The sequence below is a fragment of the Phyllostomus hastatus genome, unplaced genomic scaffold (genome assembly GCF_019186645.2).
Source record: "Phyllostomus hastatus isolate PE091 unplaced genomic scaffold, TTU_PhHast_1.1 phas_contig_137, whole genome shotgun sequence".
NCBI lineage: Eukaryota > Metazoa > Chordata > Mammalia > Chiroptera > Phyllostomidae > Phyllostomus > Phyllostomus hastatus.
Window position 1 is genome coordinate 17763901 of NW_025333583.1, and position 26258 is coordinate 17790158.

Genomic DNA, 26258 nt, shown 5'->3' on the forward strand with positions numbered 1-26258 from the left:
TCATTTGCCAAAAATCACCAGTAGGTGACAGACCTGATGTCTGCCAATTCAGTATCACAAATTCAGAATTAATGAAATCTATGAATCACTGAAATCTGATTTAATGAAATTTCCTATTATATACACCTTATTATAATAGGTACGTGAAACTTAATGCTTCAAACTTAGGCACATGTATTATTTTCCACTCTCTTTATCTTTGAAATGCTTTATGTTGATACATTCTGATCACATAATTTGTATTTTTTTTTAATTCCAAGTGAAAAATTTATATGCTTCGCCCATCTGATCAAGTGAATGGAGAAAAACTTCTAAAAGTTCAGCTAACTTTTCTTTATGTATGTCTTCAATTGGTGTTATTTATATTATCCACTTTCATATATCTCAGCAATTCAGCAAACCTTTCAGAGCAGGATTTTTCAGCTTTCAGCACTGTTGACACTTTGGATAATTCTTTATTATGTCCTGTGCATTGTAGGATGTTTAGCAGTGCCCTGGCCTCTGTCCCCTAGATGCCTCTAGTTTTTCCCCTGTTGTGACAATAAATAATGTGTGCAGACATTTCCAAATGTTTCCTGGGAAGCAAAATTGTTCCTGGTTGAGAACCTCTTAATTAGAGCTTATTGTGTGTCAACCTCGGGGCTAAGCGCTAAAGGTAGATTGAAGAAGTTCATGATACAGTGGGAGGAGAACAGGCATATAAACAGGTCATTGCAGATCTGTAAGATACATGTACTGCTCGGCATAGAAAATGGCACTCTAGACACTTGACAGTGTTGGACTTGGGAGCTAGCTCGGAATTTCTCGGGAGCCTTTAGGACAGTACATAACTGCTCAGAATATAGAATCTTAGAAGGTATATTGGTAGAAAACAAAGGCAGAAAGGCTTTCTTTTACATAGCTATCAACCACAAGCTAATTGTTATTCTTGAAATTCATTTTACTGTGTAATATTGTTTTAATGGGATAATTTATTGATAGTTAAAAACAGTAAAACTGTCCTTTAACAGAATTAGAAGGCCCACATTTGTATACCAGCTGCTTTTCTTAGCTCCTTTACATTGTACAAGTCGGTAATCTCTTTGATACTGAATATTCTCATCTATAGAATTTGAGGGAAAAATCAGTATTTCTGAATGTTCAGTGAAATGATGTATGTGCAATGCTTTAAAATAATAAACTATTACCAGAAGTTTGTAGTTAGGATTTTCCTACAATAATGTAACTCTTCTTTGTTTTTTTCTTAGCAACATGTTAAGGATACCTGTAAGAAGGGCCTTAGCAGGCCTTGCTAAGTCTCCTAAAGAATATGGTAAGTATTTTTTAAATTGCATTTGTTTGTACTTAACTGTCTATTTTCATAAACTCATAGGTCTATGGAATGTTTCTTGAAAGACTCCAAACTCTCAATTTGTTTTAAATAAAAATAGAAACAAATGACCCAAGTCAAATCGAATAATTAAAAAATGTAGCTTTACCTTAAACAGCTTATAGAAACTATCATGGAATAGAAAGTAGTCAGAACTGCCCATCAGTGCCAAAATGGAAAAAATAGTCATCCTACTTTTAGAAAGTATCCTTCCCGTGAACATATTTTCAGTGGTATTAAAAGTTTTAATTATTAAAAGTAGACAACTATATTCTGTTTGGTAGTCAGGATTTAAAAAGCCTTTTTTTCTAATTCAATGTTATATAATTTTCAGTCTAGAGAAATTTTAGGCTTATAAGGTCAGAGTTAATTAATCCATTATCTTCTGCTATAATACATTCAACCCTGTTATCTTTCACGTCAATATTTTTGATGGTCAGTTCGGACAACTGCCACAGCAGCAAGCAACTTGATTGAAGTATTTGTTGATGGTCAGTCTGTCATGGTGGAGCCGGGAACTACCGTCCTTCAGGTAGGCATATGTTCTAATTCTGTGTTTTTGTGTATGTTCTGCTTTTTTCTAAATACCAACTTATTTCCTTTATGCAGTTTAATTTTCCTCTAAAGTTTTTAAGATTCCTTAATAAATGCTCATAAAAGAGCTAGGGGTGGTAAAATTACATGAAAATAAGTTTGACTTGAAATCTTGGCATTTCAGAGAAAGCTGTCATTTCTCTGTGTCTGACTTTCATGGTGATTTATGGCAGTTCTTTTCACTTCTACCTTCCACACCAATACTCACTGAGAAATTTGAAATAAATTATTAGTTAATATGGGTAAGTTTGGAGAGAAGGTAACCTTTGTTTGTGGTGAGCCTACTTGATGCTTTTGACTTTCATATAACCTTTCTGTTTTCAGTATATTTCTAGGAATATAACCTACAAAACAGGTAAATGAAGGGTAATACATTCTTCAATATTTAGTTTCTCTAATTTCCTCTAGAACTGACAAAATCGGTCATGCAGAAGTGATGTTCTGTTCCATCTGCAAGTTACCACAGAGCTGAATGCCCTTTGTTCATTTCAGCCCCCACTTCCAGGCTCTCTGCCAGGCGTAGACATGTAAACAATAAATATGTAACAAAAATGTGTTCCAGGTATAGTGCAGGGTAGTTAGGTAGGAACAGGAGGTGGTGGAAAGAGATGTGAGGTATGTATCAGGCTATCACTGAGGAGATTGTGAAGGTTGTGGACGAGGAAGCTTCACATAGTTTGGTATTGATGGAGCGTAAGGGGTATGTAGAAGATTAGGTAACAGGAAGTCAAGTTATTCTGGTAGGCAAGGTCCAGCCACGAAAGAAGATGCATGCTATGCTGAAGTGCCTGTGGTTTGACCCATCAGGCATTTTCATGGCTGTTAAGGAGTATGGCAGTGACAGTAGCATGAAGGCTTGGAGAGTAACAAAACTGGAGTGAGAGACAAGGAAAGAGTATCTTGCTATAGTGGAGTGGGAATTGAAAAGGCCTAAAATAGATAGTAGCAGTGGGAATGAACACATGATGGCTGAGTCAAAGGAGAGTGAGATATAGCTAGGCAGTCCTTTAGGAGTGATGAAAAGCAGAGGAGTTTTTATGAATTCTTTGTTAGTTTATTTGGGGATGTGTTAGTAAGAGACAGAAATAGGTTGAACTTTAACTCTATGGAGCATACACTTGGATAAACGCCTACTTAAGTTTAAAGCTTGCAGAAGGGAGGACTCTGGGTTGCAGATCAAGGTTAGATGTAATCACTTGAAACAGGAGATAGTACAAAGGCTGGGACAATGTCTGTCTCGCTCACTACTGTACCCACTGCATGCAGCACGTAGGTAGATGCGGTTCATTTCTACTGACTAAGTAGTTAAGACATTGGACATTGATGAGATTGCTTTAGCATGGGCTAAGGCTAGAAGAACTAACTCTGGAAGAAATTTGGATACATACGTTTATTACAGGCTCAGAGAAGGAGAAATGGTAATTGGTAGATCAGAACTAATCTCCCCTACTAGGCAAACAGGACCTGGGAAGAGCTTTAGCCACAATGGGAGAGTAAGTCCTGGGTGGGGTATGTGGAGCCAAAGGAAGAACTAGATCATAGCCAGCTGGACAGTGTGAAGTGGAGTCTGTGATCCAAAGGAGGACAGTTAGGCAGAGAGGAAGTCCATGTATTGGACCACTGGGACAGAGTTTGAAGGGGCATCGTGAACAGTGGTTCAGAGCGGAAAGGGGGTGGGGGGGATCAAGCCTTCAGCACAGTCTGAGGATTCTTCATTCTAGTTTCTTCCACACAAGTTGTAGACATGCTGAGGATCCTTAAAGAGTCAGCTTCAGAGCAGACAGGTTGGAATCAAGAACAAAAGAGGGAAATCTCTTCAGGGATGAAGTGAGAATGAAGATACAGATATTTATAAATAGGAGTAATGAGGTAGGTAGGGGATGGCCTCATTTTTCCCTCCCTGTGTTTTAGTGTTCTGGGCAAGACAAGGATGAGTCAGGCTATTCTAATGCAAAAGTTTCTTACGTGTTGTTTTCTAGGCTTGTGAAAAGGTTGGCATGCAGATCCCTCGATTCTGTTATCATGAAAGGTTGTCAGTTGCTGGAAACTGCAGGATGTGCCTTGTTGAAATCGAGAAAGCTCCCAAGGTACTTGATACCTAAAATTCCACACCATGCTGTAGAAGGTAGAAAACTTTAAATTTTGCAGCAAACTGTATTTAGAATCAGTATTATTATAGTGGAGAATGTAGCCCTGTTTACTTTTATCTATACATTTATTTTTTGTGCAATTGGTTCTCTTCAGAAGTGCAGACTCATCAATGAAGGTGTTTTGTAAATGCATGTTGTATAATTGTAACAGTTTTAGACATAAAGGTGACTTCTTAACAACTGCCAGTATTTCCAAATGGCTGTATGACACACAGCTAGGATGTGCAGTTGCCAAACAGGACGTCGGAAGTACTTGTATGTTGTGCCATTTTCACTAGAGGAAAGGGTTGCAGCGAAGAGGTTCACTTTCAGGTTAATCTCATTTGGTTTATGCAGTTTTAAATCAGTAGAGCCTGCTAATCAGAAAACAGTTAGTTTGATGTTTTGTTTCAGAATCTCTTATAAAAAATTGCACTGAAAAAATTTATTAACAATTAGAATAAAATTAAGACGTAGGATGTCTTATTCTAAAAGAAATGTAAAGGTCAGATTATCATGACTATGAAAACTTCAAAAAGTCATCATTCAAAAATACTCTTTTTTGCTTGTTTTCAAAAGTATAATTTAATGTTTTTATGTATTAGGTTACTTATAATTACAAATAAATACAAATATTTACAGATGTCTCCACTGAAATTTTAGGTTGTAGCTGCTTGTGCCATGCCAGTAATGAAAGGTTGGAATATCCTGACAAACTCAGAGAAAACTAAGAAAGCCAGGTACTTCATTGTTTCTTGGTTTAGAAACTTAGAGCAGAAAATTGTTGAGCTGGGATTACTGCAGTGATATGCTACCGTACTGGTACTGGTTATGTCTGGTTTTGCTTTGCATTTGTATGTTTGTTTTTTGTTTTGAATTAATGTGTTTTCTGAGGACCATTCAGCAAGTTTTGGTAATTTTGTATTACTGTAAGTTATAATTTTCTACATTCTCTAATAATAGTTTATTCTAGGCTTCTGTACGTGTTTTTTTAGGTTGTGTTTAATACTATTCAAAATGATGGTTATATTGACATATCAGATAAGTGTAAAATTAATACTAACTCTGTGACAACATGCATCTGTGAAGGTTATTTAAATAGCATATGGGTAAACCATATTATATATTAACAATTTTTCATACAGAGAAGGTGTGATGGAGTTCTTATTAGCAAATCACCCACTGGACTGTCCTATCTGTGATCAGGGAGGCGAATGTGATCTGCAGGTATGTAGTCTAATTCCATAAGACTTTTTGATTGTCTCATTTTGTTAGCAGAATCAGATAACTCTCTCATAATCCGTTTAAGGACCAGTCCATGATGTTTGGAAGTGATAGGAGCCGATTTTTAGAGGGGAAACGTGCTGTAGAGGACAAGAACATTGGGCCATTGGTCAAGACCATCATGACTAGATGTATACAGTGTACTCGCTGCATCAGGTAGTTATCCCCCTCTTCTGCAATATTATTTGTGTAGTTACTGAATATTCACAAAGATTGGTGGGCTAACACTTTTATTTGGTGGGAGAAGAGGGAAGTTTTTAATGTTTTTTTGCATCAGCCAATAAAATGAGTAAGTTGGTCACTTTCAGGAAATATTGTCAGTTGGATTTAAAAATCAAAATCTAAGCATTAACTCTGTGATAACTTGCTAAGCTATATGCATATAACTACACTATTTGTGCAATTTTATGTATGTGTCTTATGCCTCAAATTAAAAGCAAACATTTATTGAATTATGTTTTTCTAGGGACTATGCTTGCTATTGAAAATATACTCATATCTTTTTTTAGTGCTTTGAAACTGATTATCTCTTTGTGATCATGAGTAGGAAAGGAGGTAGTTTTGCTAGATTTAACCGTTTGACGGTACACATTTCTCTTGCAGGTTTGCAAGTGAGATTGCAGGAGTAGATGATTTGGGCACAACAGGCAGAGGAAATGACATGCAAGTTGGCACATACGTTGAAAAGATGTTTATGTCCGAACTGTCTGGGAATATCATTGATATCTGTCCTGTGGGTGCCCTGACCTCTAAGCCCTACGCCTTTACTGCCCGGCCTTGGGAAACAAGGTACTCACTCATCACTGTGTTTGTTGACAACAATTTTTTGTCCTTTAATTTGCTACTGTTAAAAAATGTTTAAGATTTATTTTCTTCCTGAGTCCTAATTGTTTTGGTCTGGTAAATTATTATTTGTTTGCTTTAAGTAAACTCTTGATGGAAGATAAATAGTTACAGATTGAATGATAGAATGAACTTGTGTAAAGTAATTGTAGTTTTCTTGGAAATAAATTCCATAGCACTTAACCACAAAATTATTTTAGTCACTTGATCTTCCAAAGAGTAAAATTGTCTTCATTTAAAAAAAATTTATAATCTCTTCATTGTACATTAAGTTTTTAACTGTGTGGATATAGCATACTTTATTTAACCAATTCCTATTATTAGGTAGTTTTTTCTATTTTTTTATAATTATAAATCTCTGATAAACATTGTTATTCATAAATTTTCTTATATGTCTCTGATTCTTTTTTGATTAAACCAAGAAATGGAGTAGGTAGGTGCAACAGGTTTGAATATTTTCGAGGTTATAGGAACATATCAAATTGCCTCTGATTTTAAACTTCCTCCACAAAGTACATGGGATTTTCTGAAAATTCCAGGGGTTAAGCCATGTATTTATGAACACCAAAGGACTGGATCGGGGCAACAGTGCATAACTGAGATGTTTAAATCCAGAGTTTGTTCCCTTCTCCTGTTGTCCCACGGGTCTTGAGACACTGTTTATTTTTCTTAAATCTTTTTTTTCTTTTTGTTCTTCAGATTGGATAATTTCTATTCATCTGTCACCAAGCTTACACATTCTTCTTTTCCCATTTTGAGCCCTTGTAGTAAATTTTTTATTGCAGGTATACGTTTTTTTTTTAAATTTATTGATTTTAGAGAGAGTGAGGAAGGGGGAGAGAGAAAAAAAACATTGATTTGTTGTCCCACTTATTTGTGCATTCAGTAGTTGATTCTTGTATGTGCCTTAACCAGGGATTGAACCCACAACCTTGGCATGTCAACCTACCACTAACCAACTAGCCAGGGCCAGTTATACTTTTCAATGACAGAATTTCTGTTTGGTTTTTTGAAAATAATTTTTATGTCCTTACTGGGACTTTTTACTTGTTGATTCATGGTTGTCATATTTTTCTTTAATTCTTTAAACATGACTTTTCTTTGAATGTATTTGATATTCTTGTATTTATTTACTTTTTTAAAGATTTTTATTTTTTTTATCTTTAGAGGGAGTGGCACATCAATGTGTGGTTGCCTCTCATGCGCCCCCACCCTGGGGTCCTGGCCCACAACCCAGGCATGTGCCCTGACTGGGGACTGAACCTGAGACCCTTTGGTTTACAGGTTCACGCCCAATCCATTGAGCCCCACTAGCCAGGGCCTTGTTTTTATTTTTAAGTAAGTCTTCTTAGGAGTTACCCTTTCTGCAGAGCTAAGTGATCAGATAATGATTATGCTCAAGTGCTTTGAGCCAATAAGGCTTCCAGACTCTGCCAGTGGATCTGTGAGAATAGAGGAGCACATTCAAAGTTCAGGCTGTTTTGAAGTCAACCCAGCTTGTGCTTTCCACTGGGCACTTTGAATCTTGGTGTTGTCCAGTAGCATAGGCCCTCTTTGGCCTGAGCTGTACATAAATGCACAGCCTCCCCCAGGAACGTTTGCCCCAACTATGATTATAGCCCCAGGCTAGTACTTTGGCTCTCCTCAGCTCAAGGATCTCTGTGATACTCCTACAGACAGCTTTGCTCACTGCCCCAAACTGAGCGAGTCCTCACCGGCAGGAAAGAAGCTGCCATCTTCACAGCCTGCCCTTCCCCAGCAAAACCTCCAGTTTAGGCTGGTGGGAGACGGGTAGGAACAGCCTCAAGACAGAACACTGCCGATTTTCACTGCTCTTACTCAAAAGTTTGACAATTTTTCCAGGTGTCAAAGTTTCTCACGGTGTTGTATCCCTTTGGTAGAGTTCCATAGTACTGAATTGGTTGCTTTGTGAATTTTGTTCAGTTAAATTTTTGCCATTTTTGGAGGAAGGATTTGTCAAACTCCATAACTGACCAAAACCAGAAATCTCTCTCTTCCTTATTTATTTTGATATTCAAATTGTTTCTGATTTGCCTATTTGGAGCCCTTCCACTTGGCTTATATATCAGATAACAGTTTTAAGGGCTTCATTTTTGCTTTAAAAATTTATGTCATGTGTCCAAACCTAAGGGTTTTTTTGTGTGTGTTTGTTTTTTAGCATTTTCTTTGAGTTCCATTATTTTTAGAAATTCAGAAAGGAAAGTAATTGTAAAATTTTTTGTTTGGGGTAAATCAGATGGCAGAAACTTTGTTCTTAGTCATAAAATCCAATAGTAAGTAGTGTCTATGTATTTCTTTTCTCAGAAAGACTGAATCCATTGATGTCATGGATGCAGTTGGAAGCAATATTGTGGTAAGCACAAGAACTGGGGAGGTGATGAGGATTCTGCCTAGAATGCATGAGGACATCAATGAAGAGTGGATCTCTGACAAAACCAGGTATATGCTGTACTGTTTTCCTTTTGCAGTTGACTTAAAGGAAACTTTATAATTTAGTTCTAAAGAACTGTCTTTCATAGTTGCAAATTAATTAATGAATATTAAAATGTGGACTACTTATATAGAGAATTGGACAAAACTGACATTAATAGTCCTAGATCTATTGTTGGTATTCACATTAACTTGGAGAAATATTTTTTCCTCTAAATGGAGAAATTGAAGTAGATGAAGATATGTCAGTTGGTTCGTTGGAGAAAAGAAGCTAAATACAAGTTATAGTTTGTACATAATTTTTAAATATATTTTATTGATTATGTTATTACAGTTGTCCCATTTTCTCCCCTTTATTCTCCTCTGCCCTGCACACCCCCTCCCACCTGCATTCCCCCACCTTAGTTCATGTCCTTGGGTCATACATATAAGTTCTTGGCTTCTACATTTCCCATACTATTCTTAACCTCTGCCTGTCTATTTTCTACCTACCATTTATGTTACTTATTCTCTGTACTTTTTCCCCCTCTGTCCCCCTCCCACTCCCCTTTTGATAACCCACCATGTGTTTTCCATTTCTGTGGTTCTGTTCCTGTTGTAGTTGCTTGCTTAGTTTGCTTTTGTTTTAGTTTTAGGTGTGGTTGTTAATAATTGAGTTTACTATCATTTTATTGTCCATATTTTTATCTTCTTTTCCTTAGATAAGTCCCTTTAACATTTCATATAATAAGGGCTTGGTAATGATGAACTCCTTTAACTTGACCTTATCTGAGAAGCACTTTATCTGCCCTTCCATTCTAAATGAAGGCTTTGCTGGATAGAGCAATCTTGGATATAGGTCCTTGTCTTTCATGACTTGGAATATTTCTTTCCAGCCTCTTCTTGCCTGTAAGGTCTCTTCTGAGAAATCAGCTGATAATCTAATGGGAACTCCTTTGTAGGTAATTGTCTCCTTTCTCTTGCTAGTTCTAAGATTCTCTCCTTATTTTTAATCTTGGGTAGTGTAATTATAATGTGTCTTGGTGTGTTCCTCCTTGGGTCCAACTTCTTTGGGACCCTCTGGGCTTCCTGGACTTCCTGGAAGTCTCTTTCCTTTGCCAGATTGGGGAAGTTCGCCTTCTTTATTTGTCAAATAAGTTTCAATTTGTTGCTCTTCTTCTTCTCCTACTGGTATCCCTATAATCTGGATGTTGGAATGTTTAAAGATGTCCTGGAGGTTCTTAAGCCTCTCCTCATTTTTTTGAATTCTTATTTCTTTATTCTTTTCTGGTTGAATGTTTCTTTCTTCCTTCTGGTCCACTCCATTGATTTGAGTCCCAGTTTCCTTCCCATCACTATTGGTTCCCTGTACATTTTCCTTTATTTCACGTAGTGTAGTCTTCATTTTTTCATCTAATTTGCGACCAAATTCAACCAATTCTGTGAGCATCCTGATCACCAGTGCTTTGAACTGTGTATCTGACAGGTTGGCTATCTCTTCACTGTTTAGTTGTATTTTTTCTGAAGCTTTGATCTGTTCTTTCATTTGGGCCATTTTTTTTTCTCAGTGCGCCTGTTTAGTAAGGGGTGGAACCTTAGGTATTCACCAGGGCAGGGCAGCCCAGGCCACTGGGCTGTGATGCTGTATGTGGGGAAGGGGTCTGAGAGGGAACTATGGCGCTTGCTCCACTCTCTGCTGGTTCTCAGTCAGTCACTTCCCCCACTACCCACAAGCAAAGTGGGCCCTTCTGGTGCTGATTTCTGTGTGGGTAGGTTTGTGTACGTTCTAACACCATGTGGGTCTTTCCAACGAACTCTCCTGTGAGGCTGGGAGTTTTCCTGCTGCCTCAGTCCCCACAGGTGTTTTCAATCAGTGGTTTGAGCCTTTATTTCCCCTCACTGGAGCCCTGGGCCATGGGGTCTGTCTCATTCCCCAGTTGATCCTCCTGGTTTATCTGCATGTGAATGTGGGACCCCCGGCTCCTCTAGTTGCCACCTTGCCTGCCGGCTACCACCTTGCCATGAGTCCTCTCTGCCCAGCTGTCTGTCTCCGCCCCTCCTACTGGTCTGGATGAATGTTTCTTCTTTAACTTCTTGGTTGTCGGACTTCCATACAGTTTTATTTTCTGTCAGTTCTGGTTGTTTTTTGTTTTTAAATTGGTGTCCTTCTTTTGGTTGTGCGAAGAGGCACAGTGTGTCTACCTACACCTCCATCTTGGCGGGAAGTATACAGCATAATTTTGATAAACTCTCTAGAGGTACTTGGGTTTTATAAATAAAAATGATTCAGATATTTCGGCTGTCATATTGTTTGTATTAATAATTTTAAGATTATTCAGGTAGCTATAAATAAGTTATCAGAAGGCAAACTTTTCAGATGGTGTTTTAGTTTTTAGTTGATGTTCATAAAATACTTATTAGTTCATCTCCATAAAAACCTGGGATTAAAAAACTTGTATTAAGATATTTATGATCATAGTGGATACTTTAACCAATACTGTATTTAAATAAGATTTCTTTTAGATTTTAAACTTGAAAATTATAGTTGCCTCTATAGCAAGATCCCACAAATAGTGTAATTTCTGTTATCTAGATTTGCCTACGATGGGCTGAAACGTCAAAGGCTTACCGAGCCGATGGTCAGAAACGAAAAGGGGCTTTTAACCTACACCTCCTGGGAGGATGCGCTCTCTCGTGTAGCTGGAATGGTAAAACATGGAAACATGGAATGCATAGTATTTGTGATTTTCAAAGGATATCTTTGCAGTGAAGAAGGGATATATGTTTCTTCGCTTCTTTGCTTTTACCAAGATTATCTTTGACAGACATTTATTGAGAACTGTATGCCAGATGTCATGCTAGATATAGGGATATAGATACTGCTCACCTCTCCCACAATCTTGAAGGGAAAGATGTATAATTAGGCAGTTACAATGCTGCTTTGGGTAGTTGTGTAGGAAGTGGTGTATGAAAGAGGATATAGGAGGGGTGCCTAACCAGGGCTGGCATATCAGGGATACCTTCCTAGATAAGGTGACTCCTCAGGCAAAATTAAAGAATGAGTACTGGCTTGCCAGAGCAAAAACAGAGGGAATGGCTTTCTGGTCAGAAAATGACAACATACATAAAGGGATTGAGGGAATGACAGATGCTTGCAAAGAAGTTGTATTTAACTGTAACTCCTTGTCTTTATCCTCCAGACCTCATTTTGAGACTCTTTTGTTCCTAATTTAAAACAGCTTCTCTCCAAGCCGGTATTGTTAGCTTTGGCACCACATATACCTCTGCTTCTCACTTTTAGATTAATCGATAATGGGTGTAAAACATTTTTTTATTAATTCCCACCTGAGGATATACTTAATGATTCTAAAGAGAGAAGGAGGGAGTGAGAGAAACATCAACCTGTCGCCTCCTGCACACACCCTGACCAGGGATCGAAGCCGCAACCTTTTGGTGTGTGGGATGACGCTGCAACCAACTTAGCCATGTGGCTAGGGCTGGTATAAAACTTTTTATTAAAAGTTTGTTTCTGGCCCTGGCGAGGTAGGTCCGTTGGTTAGAGTGTAGTCCCGATACACCAAGGTCGTGGGATTGATCTCCAGTCAGGGTGTATACAAGAATCAACCAAAGAGTGCATAAATAGGTAGAACAATAAAAATCTGTGTTTCTCTTTATCTCTTCTCCCTCCCTCCCCCACTTTCCCTCCCACCCCTCTTTCCCCTCTCTCTCTAAAGTTAAAAAAAAAAAAGTGTATATTTTTCTACTTGAAAATGATTAGTTTGTTTTTTTTTAGTTTATTTTTTAGTTACAGTTGAAAGTGATCATTGTTTTATTTTCTGAATAATTCATTGTGGTCTTTGCTGAATAAAAACTTCTTGGTGATATCCTTTGCATTCATTTCTAGTTGCAGAGTTTTCAAGGCAAGGATGTGGCAGCAATCGCAGGTGGTTTGGTGGATGCTGAAGCCCTAGTAGCTCTCAAAGATTTGCTTAATAGAGTGGACTCTGACACCCTGTGCACCGAAGAGGTCTTCCCCACTGCAGGGGCTGGGTGAGAAATACGAAGCTATCATCCTCCCCTGCTCTCTTCTCACCTCTGCTCTCCTCCCTCCCCCTCCCCTTTTTTGTTTTCTTTTCTCTCCCCTCCGCTCTCCCTTCCCTTGATATAAGCTGGCACATCTGTAGTATCAATAACTGAAATGTGACAACTTGGGTTCTCCAGCATGCCCACCAGTTTATTTTCACATGTAGGCCAGGGTCAGACCAGGAGCTCCTGGAGGATCCATTAAAGTAAACTTGTATTTTTAATTTTGTGTTTCTAGCACAGATTTGCGTTCCAATTATCTTCTTAATACTACAATTGCTGGTGTGGAAGAGGCAGATGTTGTCCTTCTGGTTGGTACAAATCCACGTTTTGAGGCACCACTGTTTAATGCTAGAATTCGGAAGAGGTTAGTAATAATATTCTGGGTTTAAAAATATATAATAATTTATTTTATATATGATAAATTATTATTTTAGTTGATTTCTAATAACGTTAGTGGGAGTAGAACTTCAAAAGATTGCCCTGGTGGGTGTGGCTCAGTGGACTGAAAGCCAGCCTGAGGACCAAAAGGTTGCAGGATTGATTCCCGATCAGGGCACATGCCTGGGTTGTAGGCCGGGTCCCGAGGTGGGGGCTTGTGAGAGGAACTGATCAATGTGTCTCTCATGCAGCAAGGTTTCTCTCCCTTTTTTTCTCCCATATTTCCTCTTTAAAAATAAATTAATAAAATCTTTAAACAAAATAAGTTCAAAAGATTATTTTAGGACAATTTCTAACAGGTCCATTCCCTCCCACCCCAATCTTTTTATTTTGTCTCATTTATAATAACTCAAGATGTCTGAAATAGTTTTTGTATATAGTGTTTTTTGTAATACTCTTCACCCAGATTAACCAATGTTAACATTTTGTCATTTATTATTATTGTTCTGTGTATAAATGTATGAATGTAATTTTCTGGATTATTTGAAAATAAGTTGTACACATTGATGTCCCTTTATCCATAAAAACTTGTGTGGATTTCCCAAGAACAAGGGACATTCTCTTAAATAATCAAGTACTTATTATTGTTACAGTACTACCTAATCCACAGTTTATATTCAGATTCTACCAACTTTTCCTGTAATTTCTTTTAGAAGAATTTTTTTCCTGCCAGAATCCAGTCTGTAGTCACACATTATTAGTGTCATGGCTCCTTGGTGCTTTTTGAGAAAAACGGCCAGTTATTTTGTAGAATGTGTCTTGATTTTTTTTTATATCTTAGAGATGTATGAGTAGGTCAACCATATAATTTATTGTCTAAACTGGGACACTGTTGAGAGTGAAATGGGATCGTTAATTACTCCAGGATAACAGCTAAAAATCAGCACTGTCTCAGACTGCTCAGAACATGTGGTCACCACATATGTAACTATTTCAGGGGGAGGATCCATACTTCTATGCCATATAGATTAAATATGAATCATATAGCTTGCTTTCATAGAATATGTTTAAATGACTTGAGTGACTAATTAGGAGATAACATATAAATATGGAAAAATAAACACTACAGATTATTCTGAAATTAAAGTCTTTGTTTATAGCTGGTTTATAGAGTTAGCATTTTTGCACAGAAAATCAATTCATTGAATTACCTTTGTGTGTACTTCTGTAACATTTTATTTTGAAAGGTACACAAAAAATTGCATCTGTTAAGGTTAAATATCCTATTAGTGCTTTTATGCTTTTAACATTTTATAACACCTACCATTAATTAGGCCAATAACTTAGTAATCTAGTTCTAAAAAGTTTGTTGTTGTTTTTTTCAGCTGGCTTCATAATGAGTTAAAAGTGGCCCTTATAGGCACCCAAGTGGATCTCACTTACAGATATGACCATCTGGGAGATTCCCCAAAAATTCTTCAAGACATTGCTTCCGGTAGCCATCCATTCAGCCAGGTGCTTTCAAGTTACCTATATCTACTCTTGTTGATTTTTAAATATTATTTTAAAAATTTCTTGTGTTTGTAATAACAATATATAATTATCATTAAAGATTACAGCAGTATAGACAAGATCATGGAAGAAAGTAAAACATTCAAAATTCCACCACCCCAAACAGCTATTGATAAAATATCGTAACCATCTCTCTGTTCATCTGTAGAGCAAGATAGATGAGTGCACAAGCAAACAAAAAAGAGATGATACTGTGTATGCTATTTTTATTTACCAGAGCTTAATTTTACTTGAAATTATCAGAAAAGAAATGGAAATGGAACTAAAAGGATTGAACTTGAACCTTCAATGGAGTCTTTATTTCAAGAGTTAATTATACCTAAAGGAAATTTTACTTGACTTTTTTATTTTTGAGTGCTTTATTTACATTCATTTCATTGCTGTCTGTAGAATAGAGTCTTTTATTTCTTATTTTTTTCAAGAGGGGCTCATTGGTGCCCTGTTCCTTGAGTTCTTGCTTGCTTGAGAATGTCTAGTATTCTGAAGAGAGCCTTAGCAGATAAAAAGATCCCAGGTCACACTTTTTTCTTTCTCTAAACTTTATATAAACTATGGTACCTTTTGTTACTATGGAAAAGCCTGAAATCAGCTGTATTCTCCCCAACCCTATCCTAATATTTTTTCCCTGTCTAGATACTTTTTCTTGATAGTATATTCTTGATTCTTCATCCTTGAAATTTAGTAACTTCACCAGAATCTGTCTTAATGGTGGTAGTTCTCTATCCGTTTTTTAGTCTGACATGGTGTGCCTTTCAGTCGGAAGATTCAGGGTTCTCTTTATTTTAGGATTTGTGTGTATGTGTGTTGGGGTGATGATTGTTAAAAAATGTGAGGAGTTTTTCTTTTTTACGTAACAGTGGTTCTGGGGATAAGCGGTTTGACAGATGGGGCCGCTCTCCCAGGATGTCATCAAGGAAGGAGTCTTCTTGCTCTGCTGTCCTCCCTGCATTTGATCACTCGAGTGTTTGTGTGGGCTTCTCCTCCCGGTTCCAAGATGATTGCTTCATTTATAGCCTCAGGTGTATATAAGGAGAAAGGCAAGTGCAAAGGGACGAAACAGCCAAGCTCTATTTGTTTTGAATAGGAAAAACGTACCGTGATTACAGTAATCAAAAAGATTTCTAAAATATTTAGGATCTCTCTTGTATCTCTAGTTCTCCTCCCCATGCTTCAGAAGGTGATTAGTCTTCAGGAAAATTTGCTTCAATTATATATTTAAATGTTTTTTATTAAATAATTAGTTCTGTTCCCTTAATCAAGAATTCAGCGATGCAGATATTGGATCCCCTTTTCTATCTTTTCTGTCGTTTTTTTCTTTTGTTATTTTTCAGTTTGTTTTCTATAATTGTCTATAGCTTGTCTTTCTGTTCCTATATTTACAGTCATGTTGTATTTTGGTTTTTGCTGTTTCTGGAATGGTGTTCTTACCTAATTTCTCCCCCAGTTCTTTTCTGAGTTCTGATATAAAAATCTTCTATTGTATAATACTCTCTATTATATCACTTATTTGAACTTTTTTTTTAAGTGCGTAAAGAGTGTGTTGTTTTTTCATTTTGTTTGAGGCTATTGAAAACTTTCTCTGAACTCTTCACATTTCCTTGGGAAATGCCACTTGCAATGAATGGCCTCCTTTCTGTAGTATGTAGGCGTGATTCTCGTGCTGATCCTTTGATTGGGGCCATTTGTTTATTGAAGAATGATACAGAGGATGGGCAGGAGAGTGAGCTATGTAGGCTACAGCTTTACTTCTAGTTTTTTCATCCTCCACCAAATCTCTAGTTCCCTTTGCTCTTGGGATGCACTCCCTCTTAGTTTTTGGCATTCAGGAAGTTACTGCGTTTGAAAGAAAAATGCATTGTGATCTCGTGATCATTGCTTTTCCCACCACATCCTCCTTGTCTGGAGCGTGGTAAGTAGATAGAAAACAGTAGGCGTGGTACCTTAGCATGGTTTCTCCTGTTACATAGTACGACCTGAATCTCTCTAGGGAACATTCCCCAATTTTTCTGGGACCTACCCACAGTCATTCTGACCAAAGGGTATTTGGCTGGGATTTTGAAGCATTGGGATTCCCAATGCTTACTTTAGAAAGTCTGTTTGATCTGGTACTTGTTTAACCATTTCACATAGCACTGGCAAGATGTTTTTATTAAATGTGGTATATGCATGTCTATACGTTGGCTGACTAAAACTTCCAGACAACATATTGTAGATACAGATTTGGTTAAGTTTAGTTTTTTTTTTTAATCAAAATATATTACTTTAAATAGGTCCTAAAGGAAGCTAAAAAACCTATGGTGGTTTTAGGCAGTTCTGCACTCCAAAGAAATGATGGGGCAGCAATTCTTGCAGCTGTCTCCAGCATTGCTCAGAAGGTTCGGACAAGCAGTGGCGTTGCTGGTGACTGGAAGGTTATGAATATCCTCCACAGGTATGTTGGGTATTGTTTTATATAACATAAAGTTCAAGTAATTTCATGTATGTGTGTATCACATTGTCACATTTAGATTTACAAATAGCTTAATATTTAACATTATCTCAGTAGCTGGTATGAAATAGAAACCTTTACTATCTGTGTGAGAAAAACCCAGGATAATAAATATTACTAAAAATATCCAAAATAGCAGTAAGTGCTGAGAAGATCTTGAAAATCTGTACCAGTATAACTTGTTTCAAAAGTTGCAACAAATCTTTGATTAAATGATGAAAATGTAAGCTAACATGAGGATATATCTGAAGTAAAGTGTTTTGCTGACTATATGGATAATGCAAGTTTAAGAAAGTTTTAAAGAGAAGAAAGTATACAAAATAGAAATTATTCTTATTCCACTGTTTGTAGATAATTACTGTTGTTATTTTTTATAGCTTTCTAAAAAATTCATTTAGAGAGAGAACAACATAGATTTGTTGTTCTGCTTATTTATGCATTCATTGGTTGATTCTTGTATGTGCCTTAACTGGGGATCAAACCCACAACCTTGGCGTATAAGGACGATGCTCTAACCAACTGAGCTATCTGGCCAGGGCACCACCATTGGTATTTTGGTGCACTTTTGTCTGGCCTTTTACTTCCTGCACAAATGTTTTTTTAGTTATATAGTTGAAATCATATTGCGTATAAAAGTGTGTGTCCTGATTTTGGTCGATTTATATTAACAAACAAAAATTTCTTCCCATCATTAGAAATTCTTTATAAATACAAACTGTAGTGGCTATTTCATATCCTGAATAAATATATTTTAGCCATTTCTTCTTACCATGTGAATTGACCTCACCTTTATTTAAGTCATGCAGTGATACACAGATACCTCTGCACTTCAGATTATTTCCTTAGTGTATGTTTTTAAAAGTAGAACTGTTGGGGCAAACACGATAAACATTTCTGAAGTTCTTAATGTGTATTTCCAAGTCGTTTTAGAAAGATTGTACCATTTGTATGTTAGTGAATCAGTTTTTCCATGTCATATAATCCTTTCTACCTTAAGTATTATATTTCAGATTCTTCAGATTTTTTTAAGAATTGGGACTATATACCTTTTTAACTATAATAGATAAATTTTTGAAATTTAAAAATGTTCAAATGCATTTTTAAATATTCACTTCAATATTAATATTTCTCCTCTTACTGGTTTAATTTGGCATGGTAGATCATCATATATTTTTTAAACTTAATATTTTTAGGTAGAATTTACTTTCATTGACCACTTTTAGATCCTTTTGAGGCATAATTGTTACTTTTGCATCTGTCTTTATTCATGTAGTTGTTTCTTTTTTCTGAATGAGTACTAGATTAGTAACTTTTATTTTTAATTCCTGAATGTCTGGCAGTGTTTTTCTGTGTCCTTCTTACAAAGGAGCAGTAGGCTAGGTACAAAGATCACTGTCTCTTCCTTTAATACTCAGTGTTTTTCACCCATTCTTTCATTTGATATTTGATGAGAATCTCACTTAGTCTGTTTTGTCTCTGACAACCTGATTTTATACATGTACATGTGTGTGCCTGTCTCCCTGCCCATCGTTTGGTTTTCTTTTCTTCCTTTTTTTTTTTTTTTTTTTAAATTGTATTTATTCACTTCTAAAGAGGGGAAGAGAGGGAGAAAGAGACAGAGAAAAACATCAGTGTGTGGTTGCCTCTTGCCTACCCTACACTGGGGACCTGGCCCACAACCTAGGCATGTGTCCTGACTGGGAATTGAACTGGTGACCCTTTGGTCACAGGCCAGCACTCAATCCACTGAACCACACCATCCACAGCCAGGTTCCTTATTTTTTTTAATGTTAAGAAAATTCTCCTATAATATAACTGGGTGACACTCAATTGCTATTACTTTTGCCTGGGAATATCATAGATACTCTCCTTTCTTAAATGGAAAGGAAAATAATTGTTTTCTTAAGTTCAGAAATGCCTTATCAGTTTACTTTTATATTGTTATTTGCTCTCATACAGAGGCTTCTGTTTGTTATGCATTGGTTGGCCCTTCAGACATTTGGCTCTTTAAAAATTTTTCTTACTTCTTTTTCTATGTGTTTGGAGAAAAGTCCTTAAATTATCTCCTATCATTTTGTGAGTTTTCATTCTGGAGATCACTGACATAATTGTAATTTTTAATTTATTAACCTTGTTTTTTATTTTATTCTCACAAGATACCATTTTCAGTGAAAGTTTACTGTAGTGAAAACATGAAACATCTTAAAACTTTTCTTACAGTAGGTCTATTTCAGAGTAAAGCATGTTTTCTAATTCTTAGAGAATCTTTTATTTATTTATTTTTTATTGATTGGGGAGAGAGAGTGAGAGAGAGAGAAACATGAATTTGTTGTTCTGTTTATGCATTCTTTGGTTGCTTATTGTATGTGCCCTGAATGGAGATGGAACCAGCAACCTTTGTATATGGGGATGATTCTCTAACCAACCTGGCAAGGACCTAATTTTTGAAGCATCTTTCCATAGGCCCTGTAGTTCTATTGTTTACTGATCATTTTCCCAGAAGAAACTTAGACTTACTCAATTTGCTTTCCAAGATGAGGTGGGCTCTGTCATAAGTGAGTGTGAGTCTACCTGGATCTTTGAGAGCAGGACAGAGAGACTTCAAGGCTTAGAATGAGGGAAATTAAGATAAAAAATACTGTGTACCTTGCCAGAGAGGAAAGGGGAGCTAAGTTTTTAAATTGGGAAGTATGACTCTGCTACTGTTCATTTTAAAGATAGGTTTGGCTGCTCTGGGTCTTTTGCATTCCATAAAGATTTTAGGATCAGTTGGTCAGTTATTGCAAAGGATTCAGCTATGATTTTTAATAGGGATCGTAGTGGGCCTAGATGTCAGTTTGGGGAGTACTGCCATCTTAACAATGTTAAGTCTTCTAATCCATAAATTTAGGATGTTTCTCTGTTTATTAATGTCTTTAATTTCTTTCAAAGTTATTTTGTAGTTTTTGTTATACAAATCTTGTGCTTCTTTTGTTAAATTTTTGTCTAAGTATTCTTTTTTAAAGATTTTTTTAAAAGTCACTTTTTAAAAAAAGATTTTATTTATTTTTAGAAAGAGGAGAAGGGGAGGAGAAAGAGAGGGATAGAAACATCGATGTGAGAGAGAAATATCAATCAGTTGCCTCTTATACATGCCCTGACTAGGGAGTGAACCACAGCCTACGCATGTGCCCTGACTGGGAATGGAGCTGGAGACCCTTCCCTTTGCAGGACACTGCCCAACTAACTGAGCCACAGGGTCAGGGCTATATCTAAGTATTCTTTTGATGTGGTTCCATCAGAGAGTCTGACAGCAACAGCATCTAGTGGGAGTTGGTTTGAACTGCCCTCATCCCTTAAAAAATAGGTAAAAGACCAGTAAACTCTGTATACAGTAAGTCCTCAGAATGGCTACTATTTCTAGAAAGAAAGTTAATAATAGGAAATTAGACCAAAGACTTAACAATTGTTCAAAGTACTCATAGTTATTATAGACCTCTCCTGTAAAAGATTTTCTGCTTATAAGAGTAATACATATTCATAGGAAAAAATCCATAAAGACATACACCACTGTACTAATTATCATTTCCTCGGAATTACAGCCTTATGCGTTGTGTTTAAATTTATCCCTTTTGGTTTTCAAAATCGTCTGATTTTTCTCTAATTGACTGTGTTTGTCTTATCAGGTGTTTTATGCTTAACTATATTGAATAAGGATCAACTTAAAACAATTGGAATTGGTAGAAAGTTTCCAGAATTACTTTATTAAATATTATCTAATGAGGAAACAAAATGTGTCATAAGCATCTTGTTTCTTTATTTCCCATTCTTAGAACAGGAGAAGATTGTTTCTGGTTTTGACATGTTTTAAATGGGTAAAAAGGTGAGGGAAGGTTTTTGACAGCGTTGAATAGAAAAAAGCCCAGTTATAACATTTAATTTTTTATAGCAAAAACACTGCACGTGTGCTAAAAATCCCTAATTTTACAGGATTGCAAGCCAAGTAGCTGCTTTAGATCTTGGCTATAAACCTGGGGTGGAAGCAATTCGAAAGAACCCTCCCAAAGTGCTCTTTCTCCTAGGAGCAGATGGAGGTTGTATCACTCGGCAGGATTTGCCAAAGGATTGTTTCATTATTTATCAAGGTAGGTAGCATCTGTGACACCGGAAACAAAAGAGAATAGTACACTGCATGTATTAGAAACCGTACAGCAAGTATTTAGTGGATTGAATATTTTTTATTCAGGAGTTTCCCCCACACACCCTCCCAATATTTTTAAAAACCAAATTATAGGTTTTATTTGTTGTGTAATTGATATTACCATTAAAAATTATTACTTGATGTTATTTTTTTTAAGATTTTATTTATTTATTTTTTAGAGAGGGAAGGGAGGGAGATAGAGAGAGAGAGAGAAACATCGATGTGCGGTTGCTGGGGGTCATAGCCTGCAACCCAGGCATGTGCCCTGACCGGGAATCGAACCTGCGACACTTTGATTCACAGCCCACACTCAATCCACTGAGCTATGCCAGCCAGGGCTACTTGATGTTATTTAATAACAGAATTAGAAGAAACCTAAATGCTCCCAGTAATAGGAATGGATAAATTATGGTTTATTTATGCAATTAAATATTATATAACATTAAAATTCAGCTGTTCAAAGAAATAGTGCAAAAAGTTAAGAATCATGAGTCCTATGTTACAGGACTTGAATAAATTAATTATATTTAACAGTGCTACTTGGGCTTTTTATGCTTGACTCATTTTCTTGAACTCTCATTCACTGTAAATGTAATCAAGTTTCCCTAGAATAAATGGAGTCCAGAGATTGTTGGATATTTTACAGAGAAAAGTATTATATAACTTCCCACTTCATTTTACACATAAACACCATAAATTTATAATAGACTTTTCATGGCACAAAAAAGCATTGTGTAATAATTTGTGTCTTTAGTTTGATCAAGTTTAACCAAAATGCATAAACTGAAATCCTATTTCTATTGTAGTCCTATCCAGAGGTAATTATTGGTGGTGGTTTTGATATGCATGCCTCATACATTTGCCTGTGCATGTACAAACACATTCACAAATGAGACCAAACTTTGTATGCTGTTAAAACTTTCATTTAACTCAGTTCCACACCTGCCCCCCAACAATTTTGCTAAACTATTAATGAGTGAGAGTCTTTCAGTATACTATTTTCTGTATATGACCTTTTCAGTATTATCACTGTCTTATTCATGTGTACACTTTTTGTTTCTCCACTTTACCAAATTTCACTAATGTTCATCTGAGGTTTTCCACTTTGTAATCATCAAGAGAAATAATACCTGGTACCTACTTTCCCATTATATATGTGTGTATGATATGCATATTTGTGCATTTGCGAACAATAATCTGGGAAGATACATACCATGTACTTTAACAGTAATTTTCTTTGGGAAAGGAATTGAATTGTAGGCAAGGTAGGCTTTGATTTTTATTCCAACACTTCAGTACTGTATTAATTTTTAAAACTTAAAATTTTAAAGATGGAATTTTAAAAGGTTGTATACTGTGTTCACATAATAGTAACCTAATCAGTTTTTTACTAAAATGTGGTTTGCTATTTTCCATCTTTTCAAGGCCATCATGGTGATGTTGGAGCTCCTATAGCTGATGTTATTCTCCCTGGCGCTGCTTACACAGAGAAGTCTGCTACTTATGTCAATACTGAGGGCCGAGCTCAGCAGACTAAAGTAGCAGTGACACCTCCCGGCTTGGCAAGAGAAGACTGGAAAATTATAAGAGCCCTCTCGGAGGTATTTGTTCTTGGTGATGCTGTTAATGGGATATTTGACATGTTAGCTTATCAGAATGGCTTTCAAAGTCTAGGATGATGTAAGTCTAAAATGCAAAGATGATTTGAATATTCAATTGCTATAGGAAAAACGTGTTTTAAAAATGGGGATTTGAAATTGTTATTTTAATTTTTGACTTGTTTTTTGATGTTTCTTTTAACTCGTTTTACTGTAAAAAGAATCATCATGAGGTTTAAAATAATTGACAATTATCTCTAAACTTTTTATACAAGGAGCAACCCAAGGAAAACCCAGAATTATCTTGTAGAGGACGGGCCCCTTGTAGTACAGGCTTACCCCGCTAGGTGAGTGTTCTAGGAACCCATCTGTGTCAGTGTACCAGCTGGCATTGAGAGGCTGGGGTCAGCTTGAATGAATTTTTTTTGAAGACTTAAAGTGTTTGCCCATTTCATAATGGGTAATATACAGGTGCACCTGGCACACCATGCTGAGTGTTCAGCAGTTTTTGACCAAAAACAGCATGACCTCTGTGTCCCACCCTCTCTATTCACCTGATCTTGCCTCAGGCAACTTTTCGTTTGTTTGTTTCACTGGATGAGAAAAATCCTCAAAGGGAAACATTTTGTCAATGTGGAATAGGTGAAACAAAAAACAGCGGAAGCACTGAAAGGCTTATCAGTGACTTTAAAAACTGCTTTGAGCAGTGGAAAAATGTCTCAATGGCTGCATTGCATCAAATGGAGAGTACTTGGAAGGTGACTAAAGTTTAAACATGTAAGAATAAATACTCAAGTTTTTATAAATAAATTCCTGTTTTTTGGAGGGGTCACCCCTCATGATCAGTAACAGGTTAGTATAAGCATTCATATTTAACATAGTATTATCTCTTTAGTCATTTACTTTATAATCAGTCTGTTTTCTAAAGATAAATTACAAATGTACTGATAGCTGTATATGGATTAGAATTTTTGACAGTTGTTTTCCCTAGTTAACTATGTGCTTAATATACACACTAATGGACACCAGTAGCTTTTTCAGCAGTACTGCATTATTTCTCGATACTGCAGTTACATACAGGGGTGAGCAACAGGTTTACAGTTGTGAATGTGAAACAGAGTTTATACTTTTATTATTGCTTATTATTGAGTTATTTTCCATATCAACCATAAACATAATTTTGCCCACCCTTGTCATATTTGAAATTTTTAAATATTAAAGCTTTATATCAATCTTTGGGCCTGGTATGGTATAGATTGCAGGTATGACTCTTCCATATGAGACTCTGGATCAAGTAAGGACCAGATTGGAAGAAGTCTCTCCTAATCTTGTTCGATATGATGACGTTGAAGGAGCTAATTATTTCCAGCAAGCAAGCGAGCTCTCCAAGGTAAAAACTTACCTACATGCAGCTTTCATAGTAGTGTATCATTTAGTGTAACAGAAGTAGTTTTTAATACTATTACTGACATCCTGTTCCTTTTTTGCAGCTAGTGAACCAGCAACTTCTTGCTGATCCTCTTGTGCCCCCTCAGCTGACAATAAAAGACTTCTACATGACAGGTACGCAGTTGTCGGTGTGACCGCCAAGTGTGGAAGGTGGTGGGGAATGAGGTCACCTCATTTAGCATTATGATTCCACTCTGTTAGTGGTAGTCTTTGATATTTTTAGTCTTTGAAGGTTTTTAAAACATCCAAACTAATACAATTCATATTATCTCATTTTACTATAATTTCTTTTTCTGAAATGTAAGCAGAGTTTGAAAATTCAAGACAAATTAACAGGTTTTAAGTGTAAAATTTTACTATTGTATGTAAAGTCATTGTGTAGCAATTTAGGGAGAATTTTTCTGGGAATGTTTTCCTGAGAATTAGAAGAATCAAAACACTTCGGTGGTAAAACATGTTAAATGCTGCTTCTGATATAAACTGTTAGGAATGTTTTTAAGGAATGCAGACTAACTGAAATGCAGACTAACTATAATCCCACTATCCAGAAATAGCTATATTTATTTTTTTAACATTTTGGTCAATCACTGAGGAATATATACATAAATGGTTTATTTTAACAGAAACTGAGATTATTGAGTTAACTATGGGTTTTTTGACAGCTATTGAAATATAATTCATATCACCATAAAATTCATCTATGAAGTATTATAGAATTTAGTGGATTTTAGTACATGTGTTTTTTTTGCCATTTTTTTTCAATAACAGTATTTTACATACTTTTTTGTCTTTAATATTTTTCTATAATATGTTTACTGGTTGCATACTGGCATATTGTTTGTATATAATTATTTACTAATACCTAGGAGTGCTTATTAAAAGCATTTAGCTAACAAGGGGCTTATCTTCTGAATCTGTTGGTTGATCTCAAAAATTTACATACAGTTGCATACTTTTATATAGCTTTTTGTTGTTCCTGAGTATGTGAAACAAGAACGTTTGACTATGTGCTTTTTTAAAGTTGTGTTCTCTAAATGCACCTGTCCTTAATACCTTTCAGATTCGATCAGCAGAGCCTCACAGACAATGGCCAAATGTGTTAAAGCTGTCACGGAGGGCGCCCAGGCAGTGGAGGAGCCATCCATATGCTGAAACTGCTGGGAACCCAGTTTTGTCACAGATGCTTAATGGACAGTTATGTGGGAGTGATCTCTTAGAGGTTTATCTCTTTAAAACATAATTGGAATGATATAATATTTAAGGTTCTGCCATGCTCATTTGGAAATAATGTTGCAGCTATCAAAGAACTTTGAGGTTCCAAAAAATTTATGTATTGTGTGTAAACATTAAATAGTTTAATAAAACATGTATACAGATGCTCTTTTGTGTAAAAGCATTGATAATCTTTGTCACGAATACAAAGAAAATCCTTAAAATAAGAATTTTTGTTTATATTTATAGAGCATTTATGTTTATAAACAGATGAAATAAGTTTCCATTAGGACCTCCTTTTTTCTGGTACCAAAGTAAGGAGTTGAGCATTCTATCAGGCTAGGTACATAAAATATATAACAATATATGTATCTTGGAAAAGTGTAATGATAGCCAATGATTATTCAGCTTTTTTCTGTATGGTAAGTAAGCACTTTGGTTTTATATGTATTTGTTTTGTCCTTGCTCCAACCTTATGAGGTAGTATTACCTCATTTTACAGATGAAGAAACTGCAGTCCGGGGCTTTAGGGAGCTTGCCAAAGGCCATAGCAGAAACATCCGACTCAAGCCTAGTTCTTTGAGACTCCAAAATGCAGTGTTCTTAACTGAATAAATCACATAATTCCCTGCCATTATTACATATT

At 36.2% G+C, this 26258-nt stretch overlaps 1 protein-coding gene across 1 annotated transcript in view; it reads left to right on the plus strand.

Annotated features, from left to right (window-relative positions):
- Positions 1-25777, plus strand: part of NDUFS1 (NADH:ubiquinone oxidoreductase core subunit S1) — a 28220-nt gene extending 2443 nt beyond the window's left edge. The window contains exons 2-19 of the mRNA XM_045853920.1: positions 1248-1312; positions 1810-1901; positions 3943-4050; positions 4756-4832; positions 5238-5319; positions 5402-5532; positions 5980-6165; positions 8545-8679; positions 11243-11357; positions 12554-12699; positions 12971-13099; positions 14499-14628; positions 16956-17116; positions 21143-21297; positions 22779-22954; positions 24207-24341; positions 24442-24514; positions 25461-25777. Coding sequence (XP_045709876.1) covers positions 1252-1312; positions 1810-1901; positions 3943-4050; positions 4756-4832; positions 5238-5319; positions 5402-5532; positions 5980-6165; positions 8545-8679; positions 11243-11357; positions 12554-12699; positions 12971-13099; positions 14499-14628; positions 16956-17116; positions 21143-21297; positions 22779-22954; positions 24207-24341; positions 24442-24514; positions 25461-25552 — 2184 coding nt within the window. The 5' untranslated portion in view covers positions 1248-1251 and the 3' untranslated portion in view covers positions 25553-25777. The remainder of the gene's footprint in view (positions 1-1247; positions 1313-1809; positions 1902-3942; positions 4051-4755; positions 4833-5237; positions 5320-5401; positions 5533-5979; positions 6166-8544; positions 8680-11242; positions 11358-12553; positions 12700-12970; positions 13100-14498; positions 14629-16955; positions 17117-21142; positions 21298-22778; positions 22955-24206; positions 24342-24441; positions 24515-25460) is intronic.
- The last annotated feature ends 481 nt before the right edge of the window (positions 25778-26258 follow it).